At 38.8% G+C, this 19,217-nt stretch overlaps 1 protein-coding gene across 4 annotated transcripts in view; it reads left to right on the top strand.

The window, feature by feature from the left end:
- The window catches only part of ulk4 (unc-51 like kinase 4), an 83,182-nt gene that overhangs the window by 57,747 nt on the left and 6,218 nt on the right, over positions 1-19,217 (top strand). For 3 of the 4 annotated variants that reach the window (XM_040012748.1, XM_040012747.1, XM_040012746.1), the window contains exons 32-35: positions 6,227-6,393; positions 8,217-8,318; positions 11,017-11,211; positions 18,394-18,482. In XM_040012748.1, coding sequence (XP_039868682.1) covers positions 6,227-6,393; positions 8,217-8,318; positions 11,017-11,211; positions 18,394-18,482 — 553 coding nt within the window. The remainder of the gene's footprint in view (positions 1-6,226; positions 6,394-8,216; positions 8,319-11,016; positions 11,212-18,393; positions 18,483-19,217) is intronic. The other variant, XM_040012750.1, reaches the window with a different exon arrangement.

The raw sequence follows: 19,217 nt of genomic DNA, 5'->3' as shown, positions 1-19,217 counted from the left end.
GTTTTTTTGTGCCTGTGTAACTGTATTTGTGCTTCTGCTTCTGTGTATCTGTGAGAAGAGGGTGTGTGTGCAGCAGTGAATGCAGGAAAACCTCATATTTGTGTGCGTAAGAGAGAGAGAGAGTTGGGGAGATGAGGTTTATAATTGGGCAGATTTGCCTCTGACTGAGATAATACCCCCTGGGGAATGAAGACAGAGGAAGCAAAGAGGGAGAGAAACAGAGATAGAGAGAAAGAACAGAACAACGGAGGAAAAAAAGAAGATGGCACAAAAGCATGAAAGAGAAAAGGGATGGAAAATGACGGAGGCAGAAAAGCAAAATAGGAGGTAAAAAGGGTAGCATGAAGGTGAGAGAGGGAAGCATGGGACACACAGAGAGCGAGAATGTGTTGAATCTGGGTTGGAGACAGCAAGGGATAACACGGTAGAGGAGAAAATTGGAGGTTAAGATGAGTGACAGTTTGATAGCAGAAGAGATTTTGGGATGCAAGAGGGAAGAATAACTTGATGCCTTAGTGTGAGATTTCTAAACAGAGTAAATATTTTAGGTGATAATGGATGATCGGCTTTAATTTGAAAACATGCAGCAGACTAAGGAAGAAAGTTTAGGCTCTAATCTGATCATACACGGATATAAAGCCTAGGGCTTCTCTGCCGAGAATAAATTTGAGACCAATTTTGCAGGCACACTGGCATGCAGGCTGTTATTTAATAAGGAAATGGTCACATCTAGAGCATGTCAAGCTCAGAAATTCAGCCCAACAGTTCAGAAATGTTTGCACCCTGAGTGAACCTTGAGTTTGGTCCTGGGCCGAGTGTCAGTTAAAGTGTGCTTATCCTTTTAATTAATTAAAGAGCTACTCAGGGGCTCTGTTTGTCTTCAGAGTTCTTGACAGTCACTGTGGTGCCTCTCAAGGTTAAATCCATCACACTTCATTTTTCATTATTTCTCTTGACCCTTGTAAGAAACTGAGACATTTCAGAAAATCTCTTCTGCTCCGATGTTATCTAGTTTCTTTCAATTTGCATTTATAAATTCCCGTTTCAAATTGGTTTCAGCATAATTTCCCAAATGCATTCTCTAATAGTTCACACTGTGTCCATATGTTTCCAGTCAAAAATAATGCCCCCCAAGCATAATTTATACCATAAAAATCTGTCTTTGTTAATTAAGGGTGCAGTATTTCATTGTTTCATTGTCTTTGCATAAAGTTACATGTCTTCAGAGTCTCTACAGACCCAGAAAAATAGAAAAGATTACCATGCATGTCTCTACAGATCAGAAAGAATGAAAAACAACCGTTTGGGTCTGCAGCCAGCTTAAATAATAATAATAAAACAATAAAATCAGATAATCTGGTTGGGTGGAAAAAATGGCTTGAGAAGCATGGGTTTTTCTGTTTATGCTATAAATTTAGACAACAGACTTGGTAGCTAACTGACATAAATAACACATCATTAACTATATGTTGGTTCCCTAAAGTCAGTTTACATTAACATTAGGGGTACTCAGGCAGAAAAGGCATATCGGGCAGGTTATATTTGAAACTTAGACATGGAAGATTTGGAAGCATAAACATTGTGTGGTCCAAAGGTCTGTTATCATAGGAAATGTCACATAGAGTTATGGTACACAGAATTAAAGTCAGCTAAAATATTATTTATTAATTATATGTACATCTTTCTTTTTTTTTCTTCTTTTTTTTGAGTAATATTCACCTGGACTTAAACTAAAAAAGTTACATTTACACATTTTTGACATTTTTAATTTTAATTGTTAGAATTCAGAACAAGTTCCTGGCCCCACTTCTCTACATGCCCATCTCGATGTACTGTATAAGGCGCACTAAGTGAAAACAAAAACAGTGAAACAAAACAGTCAGATAAGTCAAATTTTACTCAACTCATTCTTCTTGCTTCCTCCACTTCCGTACCAGTGATTCATTAACGTTGAATTTTCTCGCAGCTGCTCTATTCTCTTGTTGTTGCAGTATATTAATGACTAACCTCGTATTGTGGATGGATTATCTTAGTTGTTCTCCTGACTGAAGTTTACAGCATCCTGCCATGCGATTGCATTTGTCCCCAACCATCGGGAACCTTCACATTAACTTTTATCAAGTGGAAAAAAATTAGCATTCATCCTCCAGCTTCACTGTGTTTGTTATGCTAACATAGCTGTGTCGCTAGCAATCAGGTAGCACATCATTATATACCAGCTAGTCCAACTTCAGTAACCCTACAAAAGTCACATGGTATATCATATTTTGGTGGAAACTAGCGAGCTAACTTCCTGCTAACTTCTAACTCCATTAAATGTATTACATTGTGATTTCATGGATGCCTGGATATTAAACTTTATTGTTACACCTCATAAAGCAGCAACACTGATCATTTTATTAAAGATGAAAGAATTTAGACAGTTTTTAACTCTCAGTGATGCCGCAGTTTTTTGGACCTGAAGTGGGCGGAGTTTTGGACCTAGATTACCCACAAGGCTCCTGACTACGGTAGCCGTAATGCTCCGACAATCCATCAAGCGGTCCGGCTTCGTAGCTTACCAAAGACGTACTAAAACATTTTTTGACAGATTTCTGAGTGCCATGTACCACATAAAATCGGTTTGAGGTCAGTAAGGACAACCAGAATTCATACATAACACACACCGGATTATAAGGCGCACTGTCAATTTTTGTGAAAATTAAAGGATTTTAAGTGCGCCTTTTAGTGCCGAAAATACGATAGATGTTTGTGTGGTATACTATACTATTATACACCACATTCTATAAGCAGAAAAACATTGTCTTATAGTTAGGTCCATATATATATATATATTTGGACACGGACACGTTTTGTTTTTCTACCTGTTTACAGAAACATATTTATAGTTATATAATGACCTTAACAGAAGTTATATAAGTGGACATAATGTGTAGACTCTGAGCTTTCATTTGAGGTTGTCTTCATTTAAATTTGAGGAAGGGTTTAGAAGTTTCAGCCGCCCTTTTTTTAAAAGGACCACAAGTAATTGGCCATGAAATGGCTTTGACTCAAAGGCAATTTCATGGGCAGGTGTGGGCAATTCCTTCATTATGTCATTACCAATTAAGCAGATAAAAGGAGTTGATTTGAGGTGTGGTGCTTGCATTTTGGAAGATTTTGCTGTGAACAGACAATATGTGGTTGAAACAAGGATCACTTGTTTCACCTGCATGGAAAGCAGGTGAAACAAGTGATCCTTACGCTGCAGAAACAGAAGAAAACCACCATTATCCATGGTGAAGAGAGCCCTTCACAACAGCCAACCAGGTGAACAACACTTTCCAGGAGGCAGGCATATCAATATCCAGGTCTATAATAAAGAGAAGACTGCATGAAAGTAAATACAGAGGGTTCATTGCAAGATGCAAGCCACTCATAAGCCTAAAGAATAGAAAGGGTATACTGCAATTTGCAAAAAAAAAAAATCAAAAAAAGGCAGCACAGGTCTGGAAAAACATCCTTTGGAAACCAAGAACAACCTCTTCCAGAATGAAAAGGAGGAAACCCAGCAACTGGTGATGTCCATGAGTTCAAGAGTTTGGGTTTTCAAACAAGTATTAGAAATGATTGATTTTACTAATGATTTTTACTAGTGAAAGATTTTATTTTCAGTTCTTTGTCCAATTACTTTTGAGCCCCTAAAAAGAATGGATTGTGTTAAAGTTGCCTCTGCACGAAGACTGTAGGTGCTACCATTACTTTTTTCTCAGTTTAATTTTAATGTGAATTTTGACACAAGAACATAACTTTATAACAAAGAACAGATGTGTTGCTTGGAAGAGCCAGCTGTAGGACTCAGGATGACTGAGGATAAGGGCTGAACAGATGGAGTGAAGGGCAGGCGATGGTGGAAGCATGGTTGGTTGGATGGACAAGAAGCAGCGAGCCATAGCAGAAGCAGTGTTAAGTAGGAGTGAAGGTTTGTCTTTAAGGGTTAGGGTTAAATATGCAAACTATTGCATCTCATATGTTTTTCTTAACACCTTCTCTTGACCTTGACGTAAAATGTCATAAGGCCCCCAGGAAAGAAGAGGAATTTATGAAACCATAACCATTTGTAAACACTTAGGCTTTATAAATATGCATCAATGGCAGATGCGGCTCATTAGACTTGTACAATGTGGAGAAAGTTTTGGACCATTCCTCCTACAAAACTGTTTTAGTTTATCCATATTTCTAGGATGTTTTCAATGAACAGCTCTTTCCTCATCATGCCATAACATCTCACTTTTTAAGGTCAGCACTCTGACTTGGCCATCCCAAAACATGAATTTTCATTCTCTTTCATCCATTCTGTTGTTTATTTACTAGTGTGATTTGGGTCAGTGTCTTCTTGTATCACCCAGGCTCTCCTAAACTTCAGGTCATGAACTGTTGCCCTGAATTGTGCTTTTAAAAGTTCAAGATACAATTTTGAATTAATCAGTCCCTCCATCAGGCCCCGAGGCCAAACATAGCTATGTGGATTTTTGCCAGAAAGTTCCAATTTTGTCTCATCTGTCCATGAAATATTTGTCCCACAAGCAAACCGGAAATGTGCTGCTTTATTTATTTATTGTTGGACAGCCTTTGTGACCTTCCATTAACACCATTCCTAGTCAGTGTTTTTCATTGACACACAACACAAAGATTTAGCAAGGTGTAAAGCTTTCTGCGGGTGTTTTGCTGTCAGTCAGTAGTTGCGGTATTGGTGTGATATTTACAGATTGTCCATTTACTCAGTTTGTAGACAGCTTGTTTCAGTGCCAGCTGATGCATACCTTTGCATATGCTTTTGTAACTTTTCCACCTTTGTCCACCCTTAAAAAGCTTCTGTTAAAGTCATTTTAGTGTAATTAAGGAATCATTTCTCTGTCTTTTTTAAAAAGAGCACACTTGGTGAGTAGTAATAATCAGCAAGTATCAGCAGCATAATACACAAAAACTATCTAAGTGGGACTGTGTTGTCAAGTTGCATTAACAGGACAAGTCTTTTTTGATTGAACAGTCAAAAGTAGAGCAGCTTGTCTAATTAATTATGAGATTGTTTGACAGTGTAACAGTACATCTCGCTGACAGCAGGCAAACTTAATGGCTTTCTAGTGTCTGCAGTGTTGCACTTTCACTCTCAAAAATAAACACACGACATCCACAGTCTAAATAAAGATCTGTTGGAAGACGAAAACAAAACTGGGTGTATTTTCCCTAGTGAAGACTATGATTTAATACACATGGTTATATAACTAAGTTTTTGTGCACAGAAGTAGAAATGAAGGACAAATCTGGGCGTATTGATTGTCTAGGTATTGTTATATTTATGGGCACTGCATGTGTCATGTCTTCACTGTGACTATCCTCTGTGTCACTTTAAATTTAATAGTGATATAACATGGGTTTGCACTTTAGTAGGTGCTATTCATAGCTTTGCAAGAGGTAACAACCTCATGTTGTACATTGGACAGTTATGTAGGGAGAGACTGAGTGAAGTGAGAGAACACACAAAAACAATAAGAATGAGTTTTTGGATGAGTATGTAGTGAGTTACCTTGTTGCCTCTGCTGCCCTTATGTACTTTCTCATTAAGGGACTGTAACCCTGCACAGTTCAGTGTCGTGTTCAAACAATTTCCTCTGATGTGCAGCTTGGTAATAACAAAATGTTAATTGAATTAAGCTTGCATATAGGCAATCAATCTGCTCTGTAGCTGAATCAGAGCCTGAAGTTACAGATATTTATTGGTATAGTCTAATTTGTTTCCAGCTATAGAAACATTTTTGGTTCACATGAACTTAAAGATGTTCTTGTGAATGTAATAATGTAATTGTGGTAATGTGCGTGAATTGCCTGAATTGCTTTTTGTTTCTCTTTGTTTAATAAAATGTATTGTGAACACAGGGCCTCAAAAAGACAAACATCTAATATATAGATCATTATAACATATAGAATATATTAACTGATACAATTTGTATTAAACTGGTTAAAGATTTTTGGCAGTTAAAGTGACAAAGCCGTCCTTAATTAGGTTCTCTTATATTATTATCCTTATTTTTTATGTTCACGGCTTAATAGGTTAACAATTTATATAGGCTGACAAGTTCCCAGAATGCACTGGGCATATGCAAAGCTCTGCAAAGATACAAGTTACCAAGAAAACTAAGAAATCATAGTTCAGATACAATCTTCTCCACTTTTCTTGAATACACAGGGCTTATTGAGGTGGTGGTTTGCACCCTCTCAGAAGCTGCGCTTGCTCATCTAGATAGAGAGGAGCATGCTGGAAGGAAGGTCGGCCACGTTGTGCTACAAGCTCTGTTGGAACTGCTTCACAACGTCCTTAAGCAAACATCAGTTGTTGTCCGCTCTGCCCTGCAGGTATGAACACTCAGACACACCTGATGAACACAAACTTTACAGCTGACTGATGTCCCTTTGTGATTTCATCATGGTCCTCAAAGATGCACAGAGAGCAAACAAGAACTGCCATGTCTGAAAGATCATCACTAGTGATGTGAGCTGGTTCTCCACCTACAACCCAGCAGTTTTCAGTTAAAGAGTCACACCGGAAGAGATCCAGTGCGCACACTGCAGAGGTGCAAGTGCAAGAGGAAATAACAGGAGTTTAACTGAAATAGCAGCCAAACTAGAAACTGTGTGAGCATACCAGAGAAGGAGATCATGAAAGGGAGATCATTCAAATTTAAATCAAGTGTGTTTTTTTGATATTTTTATGGGCCCATTCCCCTAAAAGAAACTTAAAGAAAATTAAATATTAAGGAATCCAGGCATAATTTCAGTATCACACACTTTCAAAACGCTCAACGGTCCTTGCAAAGACATCTTTAAAGAGCCACAATACTTAATTTAGAAAATAATACTAAATTATTGTTATTTGTTAGGTTTTTTTTTGGCTTCATCTTGTGAAATTGGTCATTTTAGGCTCATGTATGTCCTACAGTGATTCACCACTTTTTGCCAACTTCATCTTTGGTGAGTGCGGATTCACCAACAGAATCACAAAGTGTACTTCCTCAAAATGTTGCCCTTGTATCACGTCCCTGAAGGCATGTGTCTGTGTGTGTTTGAGTGTGTGTGCCCCTTGAAGTATACAGTGAAAGCTAGCAGGTTTAAGCAACTGCAATATTGAAGTTGTGGACTCAGGAGAAAGGGTATGAAGTCCTGAATCCCTGGGACGCGCGCACACACACACACACACACACACACACACACACACACACACACACACACACACACACAAGCATACACAGAGGGGCCTGTCTGGCTATGTCCCTGCGGCCTCATTATCACCGCTGGCTTTGTCCTTAGCTTGCCTCACTACATACACATCCACGCGCACACACTCACACTCTCGGATTGGCACACACACATCAGCCCCCATCTCCCCATAGTGTGCACCCCAGCCCAGCACATACATATTAATGCCCGGACAGGGGGTGGGGGGACTAAAGTGAAGGCAGGGTAAAAGACTGGGTGAAAGAGAGGACAGAAAAAAGAGAAGGATGGGTGGAGAGATAGGAGAGACTGAGATGGAAAAGGCAACAAGCAGAATCTGCAGCGGAAATCAATTCTGCAAGAAATGCAAAGCTCATTAAAAAGAAAACTTCAGCCCAAACCAAATTCATTTGGGTAATAAGGTCTGATAAGGAGAAAGGACGTGACTAGACCGTTTTTCTCAAAATATTACTCAGTTGGTCAAGAGGGAGCATGTCAGAGATTATATACAGTACACTACAGAAGGAAAAAATAGGACAAGCGTAGCAGAGACTTTGGGAAAGAGACAAAATATGTGCTGTTATTAGCCCATCACTAATTGGCCTGAAGTTTCACTACAGGCAGGAAGTGAAGTAAAATAAGCCAAAGTAAGTCACAGAGGTGCTAATAATGAGGGGCAAAAGAGATGACGCCTTAAGAATGAGATGCAAAAATAACTTTGTGACAAAAAAATGTTCAGCTTATGTTATCCTGAGAACTTAAAGAAGGTTTAGAATAACATAATATGTAGAAAAAAAACAATTCCCTGTCTTCATCTATCAGGGTGTCTTTCTGTGTATGTCTCAGTTTGTCAGAATAAGTCTTGGCAGGTCCCTGGATCCATCGTTATTGACTGTCAAATCTCTATAAATGATTTAATGTGCGTGTGTGTGTGTGTGTGTGCGCGTCTTTGCACGTGTGTATAGAGCCAGAGGCTATCTTGTCCAGCAGCAGAGACGGAGGCAGCAGAGAAGCTGCTCCGAGCCAACAGACCCCTGAGCCAACTCAGCACACACCTCATTCACATGGTGAGACCAACACTCACAGATCCTGTGCATGTCTGCGCATGTAAATGTGTTGTATGCATATATATTTTTTTTATGGTTGTTTCTGTTTGCATGTTTATATACATGTAAATATATGCTGGATACAGTGGCAAATATTGTGTTCTTGTACATAGTGCATTTAAAAAATGTATGTTTTTTAAATGCACTATGTTGTGCAGAGCTGATGCTCAGGTGGATAGGGCACATATCACCTGGGCTAAAGCAGCTTCCTGCTTGTATCCAGGCCAACCAGCCCTGGGTTCCAGTGTTAACACATGTCCATCTCTATTATGCTACCTGAATTAGATAAAAGTGCCAGTAACCAAAAAATTAGTGACATATACAGCTCAAAGTAGGTTATTCTTTAGTTATACACTAGGTCTCCAAATAAATCCATTAAGATCAGCAAAATAATCAGCTGCATCTGCATCTTGACTAAATATTTCTAGAGAAATATCTCACTGCACCACACTGTATGTGTTTCTTTGTTATTGTAGGAGTTAACTGGACAGTTGAAAATGCGTGCATGGACCATCTAATTCCTTCAATTAGAAAAGCTGTGTGCTCCGTGAATATTGTGTGACTATTTAAAACTGATGATTGTCTACGTTTACTGAAGTAATTGGTTTGCAGTTATTACAGTTATTAATCCCAGGCATGTGCAGTGTCTGCTGGTACTAACACAGAACCTGATGAAGTCTAAAAACAGGAAGATAAGCATTGCAACAGTGATGGCCTTTTGTTATCTCTGCAGCCAGTCAAACATCCATACCCACTGACACTAAACACAAATAAAACTGTGATTAACGATATGGCGCCTTGCAATGAGATCGCACCAGCTGGGATGCTCATCAACATGTTGATGTTCTTGCCCCTGAGTATTTAGTAGTCATTAGTACATTATTATATGAGTACTCGGTACTTAGGCCAAAAAGAGAGGGTACTATGAGGCAGCACACTTCTGGGAAGTCTACGCCAGAGAGACGAAAGAGGAGGAGACTGTGGGGGATTTAAAAAAAAAAAGAAGTCTCCAGGGATGGAAACAGACACTACACTTGACACATCGAGTGTTGTTTGGAAAAGTAGGCTGACCGAGCAGCTGACACACCCCCAGCCTTTGCATATATCTATAGATGGATAGATTGGAATCAAATGTAAAATTGAGAAGTAAAGGTATGAAATTCTCCTTGGACTCTGGCCACATTGTTATTAGTCTCATTGTGTATTCTCCCATTTAGTATCTTTTGGTTGTTGTTGTACTTTCACACTGACAATGACAGAGGATACAGACAGGATACTTTTTTTTTTTAACAATGATTTATTGATTTTTTTGGAACAACACAAACAGCAACAAATCAGCACAACAAATACAAATAAGAAAAAGAGAAGAAGAAAAAAACAAATACAGGTACATGAGTTACAGATGTACATGTCTGGGTCAAAATATGTACAGTGTTTCACATTTGAAGTCAAGGGAAAGAAAAAAGAAAAAAAAGTGGGGGCGAGAAAAAAAATACAGACATTAATTATTGTGTTTAAAAACAAAATGTGATCCCCCTTTATGTAATAGCACAGCAAGGTCACGAGGTTGGTGATCAAGCAAAGGCCGCCATATCCTACAGAATGCATCACAGTTGCCCTTTATGATGGCACTAAGGCGCTCCATTGGCAGCACCTTGAACATTTCTCTGTACCATTGTGTAACAGTGGGGGGCTGTCTCTGAATCCATTGAAACAGTACACATTGCCTCGCTAAATGTACCTAACAAAAGCATCTGTACAGAAGACAGAGAAAGCCCTTCTATAGATAGACCCAGAACGAACAGCACAGGGTTCAGTGGGATCGTCTGGTGAAAGATTGAGCGAAGCTCTATAGCAATATTTTTCCAAAATCTAGTAATTAAAGGACATTGCCATATGCCATATCCGTATTGCACTTTACACAAAATGGAGAAATCTGAGTGATGAATTTTATTTAGAAACTCTGGCGTACGCTGCAGTCTATGTAAGATTCTGTAATGGCTTTCCTGGAGTCTGTTACAGGAAAACAATTTCTTGGCAGATCTAAAAGTTTTGGACCATGCTTCTGCACTAAGCTGAACTTCGAGGTCGGTTTCCGACCAAACCCTGGCCTTATCAGTGGTTACAAAATTCAAAGACAATAATTTTCCATAACAAAGAGAGATAAATTTCTTTTTTGTGATTATTTCCTCATTAAATTTAAGAAGAAAGCTTTCAATAGGATTCAAAATAGGTTGATTGGCTGGAAATTTAAGGGGAATTTACAAAATGCCTTACTTGCAGAAACCCAAAGAAGTGTTTCTGTGGTAAATTATATTTAATTTGAATTTGATTAAAGGCCATAAAACTACCCCTTTCAAACAGATCGCAAATAAATCTTATATTTTTAGAACGCCAATCATCAAATATACTAATGCCAATACCTGGAGGGACAGCTTTATTCCTAATTAGAGGCTGTAGACAGGATACTTTTATGTTTTGTTGACTGCCAATTTTACTTGGATTCAAAAGGTACCTGGGTGCCATTACTGATTCTACAGATTTTAAGATCCAGTACACATAGTAAAAAACTTGATGCAGAACCTGAGTATCCAAAATAGAAACATGTTCTCTTATACTTTAATCTTTGCATGTATTCACTGATTATCTGTCCATGCAGCTGTCTGCTGAGAACCAGGAAATCTGGGAGGAGTCTGTTCATTGTCTGTCACTGCTGGTCCAACTTTACTGTGGAGAGGGTCCTGACTGCCTGTCGCCTTCCTGCTTAAGAAGCTTCTCGCATGTGCTGCGCACTCGCATGCACACTGAGACCCCCCGAACACAACGTACAGCTCTTAAAATTATTAAACGACTAGTAAGTGAACATCCACACAGACGGACAATCAGAAAAGCTTAACTGAACACACTGACATTTTCACATACACACGCTCATCAGAGCTCATGAACATTTTATTGGATGTATATTTTGTGTTCCATTTGTGTTGAACCTTGGTTCTATATTTGTAATTTGAGCGCCCTGCAGATTTAACATATTGGAATTATAGACACATACATATATGTGTATAAATTATACAAACACAAGAGTCAGTTCTACTGTGCTGCTGTTCTGAAAAAAACGTGTACTTTCACCCAAACGAGACTGACAGAGAGAGCAAGGCAGAGAGGGAAAAAATTTTGGTTTTCTATCTGCCTCTCACTCTGTTCAAGTGTCTGTCCAATTTTGTCTCACAGTCAGAATGATTTGTACTACAGACCAAAGCTAGCCTGTAGTACAGTGTACTGCAGTAAAACACATTGAAATTTAGTAAGGCTAAGGCTCCCCAGACAAAACAGAAACATTATTTTAATCTGGTAACAGTGGGAAGGACTGAGCAGCTGCAGCTGGCATTCAGGATTTAACAAGGCGACAGTTTCTTAACCCTGACAAACAATAGCAACATTTTATGTGTCTAAAACAATTTAATATTAATAGGAACATGCTGTGAATTGAGTGAAAATGTTGGCCCACCTACTGATTCATTTGAATTTAAAACCTTGTTAAAATGTTAACTAAACTGCCAGTAAAATATTGTCTGACTAAGGCAGTTAGTTGTGCAGTAGTTAGATATTTGGTAGACATCTTACATGCTTTGCTAGCAAATGAGTTCACATTGAATGTTTTTGTGTTAAAAGATTTAAGCCCAGTGCCAGCCCTCGGTGGCCAAGTAGTTTACTGTTCATGTGACATAGCCGCAACCCGGGTTTGATTACTTTCTCAGTTCAACCTCACCTTTTTACCCATCAGCCATAAAAGGCTGATGGGGTATTGTCTTCACCCTGCCAGGTGGGTGGACGGTGTGGACACCCAAGTTTGTGAATGCAATAACTTGAGAACGAAGTAATGGAGCACTTTCAGATTGATACCATAAGTGCATCTACTAAAAATCTCTGACAAGTTGGAATCTCAGTGACTTTGAACTCGAGGTCAGGGGTCAGAGGTCAAGTGTTCTGAAAATCTTCTGAATGTGAAACAACGTAGGAGTTTCAAATTGACACCTTAGGTGTATCTATTAGGAGGCTGAGGGGTATCACTGACTGCCATCGTTATTTTTAAACCATGATGTCAGCATTTTTTGGACATTAATTGCGTTGTTCTAGTTGTCGAAACTTAACCATACTTAAGAATAAGTTAAGTGTGTTGATATTGGATTTTTAATCAATCTGGTCTCTGAATGTAACCCACTGAATTTAATTTAATTTACTGAATACATATCTTTTTAGAGATTACTGCTAAAAAAAAGAGGCAGGGTTGGTGAGTCGGTCCAGTAAAAATGCATTTTAGGAAATCAACATGAAGTTAGAAAAAATAGCTGATTGTTCAGCAGACCCCTATGAATTATGTAAAATGCATTTGTAATGTTTTGGCTTGGCCGCAGGGTCATGAGATTCTGCATGTGGGATACAAGGTCAGCTGTCACCCTGAGATCACATGATCTGACTGAAGGCTGTGCCTGGAAGCTACCGTGTGTGTGTGTGTGTGTGTGTGTGTGTGTGTGTGTGTGTGTGTGTGTGTGTGTGTGTGAGTGAGAGAGAGAGAGAGAGGCAGTGTTTGCGTGTACTCGTATATTTTTGATTCCTCTTACTAATTATTTCTAGCCACCTGAACCACCCACACACACAAACTGTCACACACGAGCTCTTAGACGTATCTCTTCCTCTTTCTGTCTGTCTGTCACACCACATTTGTCCTCATGTGAAAACTCCCTTATTACTCCCCGTGCTAGTCAACAAAGTAACATCTGTGTGTGTCTTCTCTGTCCTGATCACCACCCAGGGCAACAAACACACATCACAGCAGTTACTTTCAACTATGTAGCAAATGAGAATATGTAGCTAGTGGATGAGTCACCAAGCAGCATCCCGCACGGAGTGAGCAGCAGAACTCATTTATTTGCTTAGAAAAAGCCTCTGCGTGCATTTGGTCATTTCACTCATTACAATAGTTAATTTAAAAGATTTCATTTTTAAAGTTTGGCTCTCTCTCTCTGAGTGCTTGTTCTAGTTCTCCCTCTCTCTTGCTCACTATCTCTCGCTCTCTCTCTCTCATTCTCTCTTTATAGAGTGCTTAACAAAATTATTAGACCACCTGTCACAAAAGAAGAAATCTGTGAAAAACTTGATTAAAAATTACTGAGTTAACTGAACTGGATCTGCATTTTTATACCTAATATTGAGCCGGTACATTGGACTTCTCTGAACAGTCAGAAATTAAAGCATGACATTAAACAACTAAAACTAATTTTTCTGTTCAGGTATCCAAGTAAATAATTGTTGTTTGGCATTTTAATCAAAATATAATAATATGATTAATTATTGTTTTTCTAATTTGTAAAACTGTAAATTAAAAACAATTCATATTTATAATATACATATAATTATATTTTAAAATTAGAAATATCATTTTGATTAAAGAGTGTAGGCATACTGGTGGATTAACCATTACAAAAACATAAAACATGATACTGGTAATTATCCTTACTGTTCATTTAGAGCAGCTATAGCATAAACCTTACATTGGGACGTGGTCTAATTAATCTGTTAAGCACTGTATGTATCATAGACAGTTAGTTCAAATGTATCAAAACATATCCATCACCCACAACATGCTTTTATACAGAAGACTCACATTCTCTTTCAAACACACATTTACACCCTCAGACAAGTGTCTGCCCTTCAGAAAAAAGCTTTTTAATTATTTTTCATTGATTTCAGGGCTCTGATAATCTCTATCAAAGATCCTGCTAATAGCTTGGAAACTACAAGGGAGAGGAAATGAAGAATGTATCATGTTGGATTTACTACAATTTTCAACTTGTCTGTCTTTCATATTTGAGTAACAACTTGCAAAGACCTACAGAAAAACAAAATGCTAATTAGATTTAAAACAATACGTTTTTGAAAATAATAGGCATTTATTATCTTTTTTAAAATAATATAATTTCTCAGAGTTATTGGTCTTCCTCTGGCCTCTCAGTTTATCATGTTCAGTCCCTGATATGCAAAATATCTTTAACAAACTCAGTTCACACAAAACCTCTTTTAATCAACTTAACTGTAATTTAACTTTTTCAGCAGCTATAACGTTCACTGATCTGATATTTGGATATTTGCATATGGATATGTAAGCCGTGGTTGACATTGTCCTGTTTTTTTACTTGTGTCCTGAAGCTTTGTCCTCTCTCACCTCCAGAGGCTGAAATGTCTCAGCACACAGTCTCAAAAATGTCAAAGCACATTATGTCCACTTATTGTAACCTTTTACGGTGCTCAAGCCAAAAACATGAACCTTTATTTATCTTTTAGTCCCTGTTTGTTTCCACCTTAGTTCGACACCCATTAGAATTTCCTTGGAAGCTGATGATTTCATCATGACCTATTTTCAGTGGGAAAACTTTGTGGGATTTCCTTTACCTTTAGGATTGATTTCATCAAGATAATTTCCCCTGTCATCAGTGACCAGTGATATTTGTGCCAGAGAATTCCTAAGCAGAAGGGAAAAGTTTTGTGAGTTATGTTTCAAGCCTTGCTTTTGGCTCCAAGATAATTCTCGAGATTTTTTAGGTTAGAAGCTCTGCATTTTTAGACCTGAGTATTTAAAATAACTGTAAAACAAAAAATCATTCCTCACTAGACTCTTACTCAAACGCACACACATACAGATCACAGCAGTGTCTATATCTGTGCACGTCTCTCTTTCTTCCTCTGTCTGATCTCAGGTACGTTTTTCCTTGTTTGAACTGACTGTTGAGACAGCCCTGCTGTCTTTCTGAAAGGCCACACGTCTGCCTGTCCTCTGCTGTCTGCCTTGAACGCCTCTCAAATCACTTTAAGATCAGTATTATTGAGTTAGGGTTGTTGGCTAGAGATGGAGACACATGGAGGATAAGGAGGTGGGGGGTGGGGGCGTCTGGAAAGCAAGGATGAAGGTTTGGTAAGTAGGTATGTTTACGTGTGGTTTCCATGCACACATAAATAGCCCCTAATCATGATGGGAAATTCAAAACTATGTGTTTGTGAAAACATGAAGTGCAATTCACAGTTTCACTTACAGCTTTTCACTTCAAGCTTCCTCCAGATAAAAAATTCAGTCAATCCCCCCACCTGCTAATGCCTCTCAGAAGAAAGAATTTGTTGGGATCCTTTTTGTTAATATTCAGAAAGACAACTTCCTGTTGAAGAAGTAACTTTACCGTGAGAAGTTGAATTTTTTTTCTGTTTTTCAAAAGAGAAAAAGAGAAGAAACATAGAAACAGTTGACATTAGAGGGAGTTCCCTCCTGTCTCCATATTCCTGTCAGACTGTCCAGTTTCTAGCATCATGTGCCCCACCGCAGCCCCCTCTTTGTCTCCTCCTAACCCCGTTTCTTAGCAACGAGCATGCTGTGCCGCCACAGAGACACAGGTGATGATGTCACTGGAGATCAGAGAAAACGCATCCAACAAATAGACAGGCACATATGCACTCACACATTAAACATCTGAAGAGACATACGCCGAGGCATTTTTTATTCTTACAATACCGTTTTTGTAACACAAACTTTTTCAGCAGTATGAAATCAGACCTTAACCTAGCTTTGTGTTAAAACGGCGAGAACTATTCTGTGTGATCAGTGAACACACCCTCACACAAGCCTGGGGTCCAGGTGTTCCTGGGAGGGTGAGGAGCCTAGACATGGTGTGAAGAGACATGTCAGGACAGGAGTAAAAACAGAGGAAAGACAAAGAGCAGAGATAAATAATGTAGTCTGAGAATTCAGTGAGGGGAAAAAAGAGATATGCTTGTAAGCTGATGCTAGTTTAATGTACTGTAGCAGAATAATTAAATAGATTTATAGATCAGTAGAATTATGAGTAATATTAATACCAATAAGAAGAGTGGTCCTATGAAGAATGCAGCCACAGTTCTGTTTTAAATATGGCTTTAGACAAATCAAGTCACTTATTTGTTTCTGTGATCCATTAGGATCCCACCAGCTTCAGCTCTAACCATAGATACTATTACTGGCGTCATCCATACAGGGAGTGCAGAATTATTAGGCAAATGAGTATTTTGTCCACATCATCCTCTTCATGCATGTTGTCTTACTCCAAGCTGTATAGGCTCGAAAGCCTACTACCAATTAAGCATATTAGGTGATGTGCAACTCTGTAATGAGAAGGGGTGTGGTCTAATGACATCAACACCCTATATCAGGTGTGCATAATTATTAGACAGCTTCCTTTCCTTTGGCAAAATGGGTCAAAAGAAGGACTTGACAGGCTCAGAAAAGTCAAAAATAGTGAGATATCTTGCAGAGGGATGCAGCAGTCTCAAAATTGCAAAGCTTCTGAAGCGTGATCATCGAACAATCAAGCGTTTCATTCAAAATAGTCAACAGGGTCGCAAGAAGCGTGTGGAAAAACCAAGGCGCAAAATAACTGCCCATGAACTGAGAAAAGTCAAGCGTGCAGCTGCCAAGATGCCACTTGCCACCAGTTTGGCCATATTTCAGAGCTGCAACATCACTGGAGTGCCCAAAAGCACAAGGTGTGCAATACTCAGAGACATGGCCAAGGTAAGAAAGGCTGTAAGACGACCACCACTGAACAAGACACACAAGCTGAAACGTCAAGACTGGGCCAAGAAATATCTCAAGACTGGTTTTTCTAAGGTTTTATGGACTGATGAAATGAGAGTGAGTCTTGATGGGCCAGATGGATGGGCCCGTGGCTGGATTGGTAAAGGGCAGAGAGCTCCAGTCCGACTCAGACGCCAGCAAGGTGGAGGTGGAGTACTGGTTTGGGCTGGTATCATCAAAGATGAGCTTGTGGGGCCTTTTCGGGTTGAGGATGGAGTCAAGCTCAACTCCCAGTCCTACTGCCAGTTTCTGGAAGACACCTTCTTCAAGCAGTGGTACAGGAAGAAGTCTGCATCCTTCAAGAAAAACATGATTTTCATGCAGGACAATGCTCCATCACACACGTCCAAGTACTCCACAGCGTGGCTGGCAAGAAAGGGTATAAAAAAAAGAAAAACTAATGACATGGCCACCTTGTTCACCTGATCTGAACCCCATTGAGAACCTGTGGTCCATCATCAAATGTGAGATTTACAAGGAGGGAAAGCAGTACACCTCTCTGAACAGTGTCTGGGAGGCTGTGGTTGCTGCTGCACGCAATGTTGATGGTGAACAGATCAAAACACTGACAGAATCCATGGATGGCAGGCTTTTGAGTGTCCTTGCAAAGAAAGGTGGCTATATTGGTCGCTGATTTGTTTTTGTTTTGTTTTTGAATGTCAGAAATGTATATTTGTGAATGTGGAGATGTTATATTGGTTCACTGGTAAAAATAATAATTGAAATGGGTATATATTTGTTTTTTGTTTAAGTTGCCTAATAATTTGCACAGTAATAGTAACCTGCACACACAGATATCCCCTAAAATAGCTAAAAATAAAAACAAACTACAAACTACTTCCAAAAACATTCAGCTTTGATATTAATGAGTTTTTTGGGTTCATTGATAACATGGTTGTTGTTCAATAATAAAATTATTCCTCAAAAATACAACTTGCCTAATAATTCTGCACTCCCTGTATGTGTATATATATATGTGTGTGTATATATATATATATATGTGTATATATATATGTGTGTATATATATATGTGTGTGTGTGTGTGTGTGTGTGTATATATATATGTGTGTGTGTGTATGTATATATATATGTGTGTGTGTGTAATTAGTCAAACAGACCTCAAAAAGAAACATTATATTAAGTATTCTTTTAAGGTCACAAGGGTTAAACAGAGAGCTGTGCCAGAACTGACTAAAGGTTAAAGTTCACGTTTTGAGTGATGTGCACATTTCACCACAAACTTAGTAAGGACCATAAGTAAAGAAGTCATCACTTCTTATTAAACTGTTCCAACAGCGTGTCCTGTAAAGTAACTCTCTGCTCTTATACATGCAGGCTGGGGTGAACATTTATTCAACCTGTGTCGCTCACTTTTTTCAGGTTCAGGCTACGGACAGGTCAGATTGGAGCGAATGTCCTGAGGGGGCGGAGCTAATGAGTCTACTGCACGATATGACCACGTCCAACAGGTGCATGTTTCTGCTGTTTGTGTGTGTCTTTTAGAGGATCAGCTCATTATCCATCCCAGTAATTTGATATAACACAAAGGCATCAGCTGCTACCCGAATCCCCCACTTCCTGTGGGATCCTGAGATGATTCCAGGGATACAGTTGTAAGAAAATGTCTGTGAACTTATTTGTATTATCATGATTTCTGCACTGTTCTTGTCTGATAGAAAGTTACTTACTAGATAATAACAGTATACTTAGTTTTAAGATATTTGCTGTCAAGTACACTAATTAAGGAGGTGAGACTGTAAGTATGGGTTGTTGAGGTGCCCCTCAAAATCTGCTCCACTAACAAAATATTGGTTGGTTTGAACTTTTGATAAAAGTATTACAGCAATACACAAATCTGTAAAAGACTACAGAAGCATTTTTGAAGATCTGGATGTTCATCTTTATACAATAAGATAAACTACAAATGGAGGAAACTTAAACATCAAATAAGATTGGTGTCAATAAAAAGCCATGAAAAAAGCCATATCGGCCAACAAAAAAAGAGCAAACATACTGGGAAACACCAGCGGCTAAAAATAATCTCAGTGGCACGTCCCACATTTCCAAAGAATCCCACTGATGTCTCACAGCACTTCAGAGATGTGAGCAGAGGAGACAAAAGTTTTAAATTAAATGAAACGTAATTATTTGTAAGGGAAAACAAGAAACTTAAACCAACAACAAAACCTCATCCCAGCTGTAAA

This window comes from Simochromis diagramma, unplaced genomic scaffold (assembly GCF_900408965.1).
Source record: "Simochromis diagramma unplaced genomic scaffold, fSimDia1.1 OVJJ01000618.1, whole genome shotgun sequence".
Classification (NCBI taxonomy): domain Eukaryota; kingdom Metazoa; phylum Chordata; class Actinopteri; order Cichliformes; family Cichlidae; genus Simochromis; species Simochromis diagramma.
This window is presented reverse-complemented; position numbering and strand designations above follow the sequence as displayed.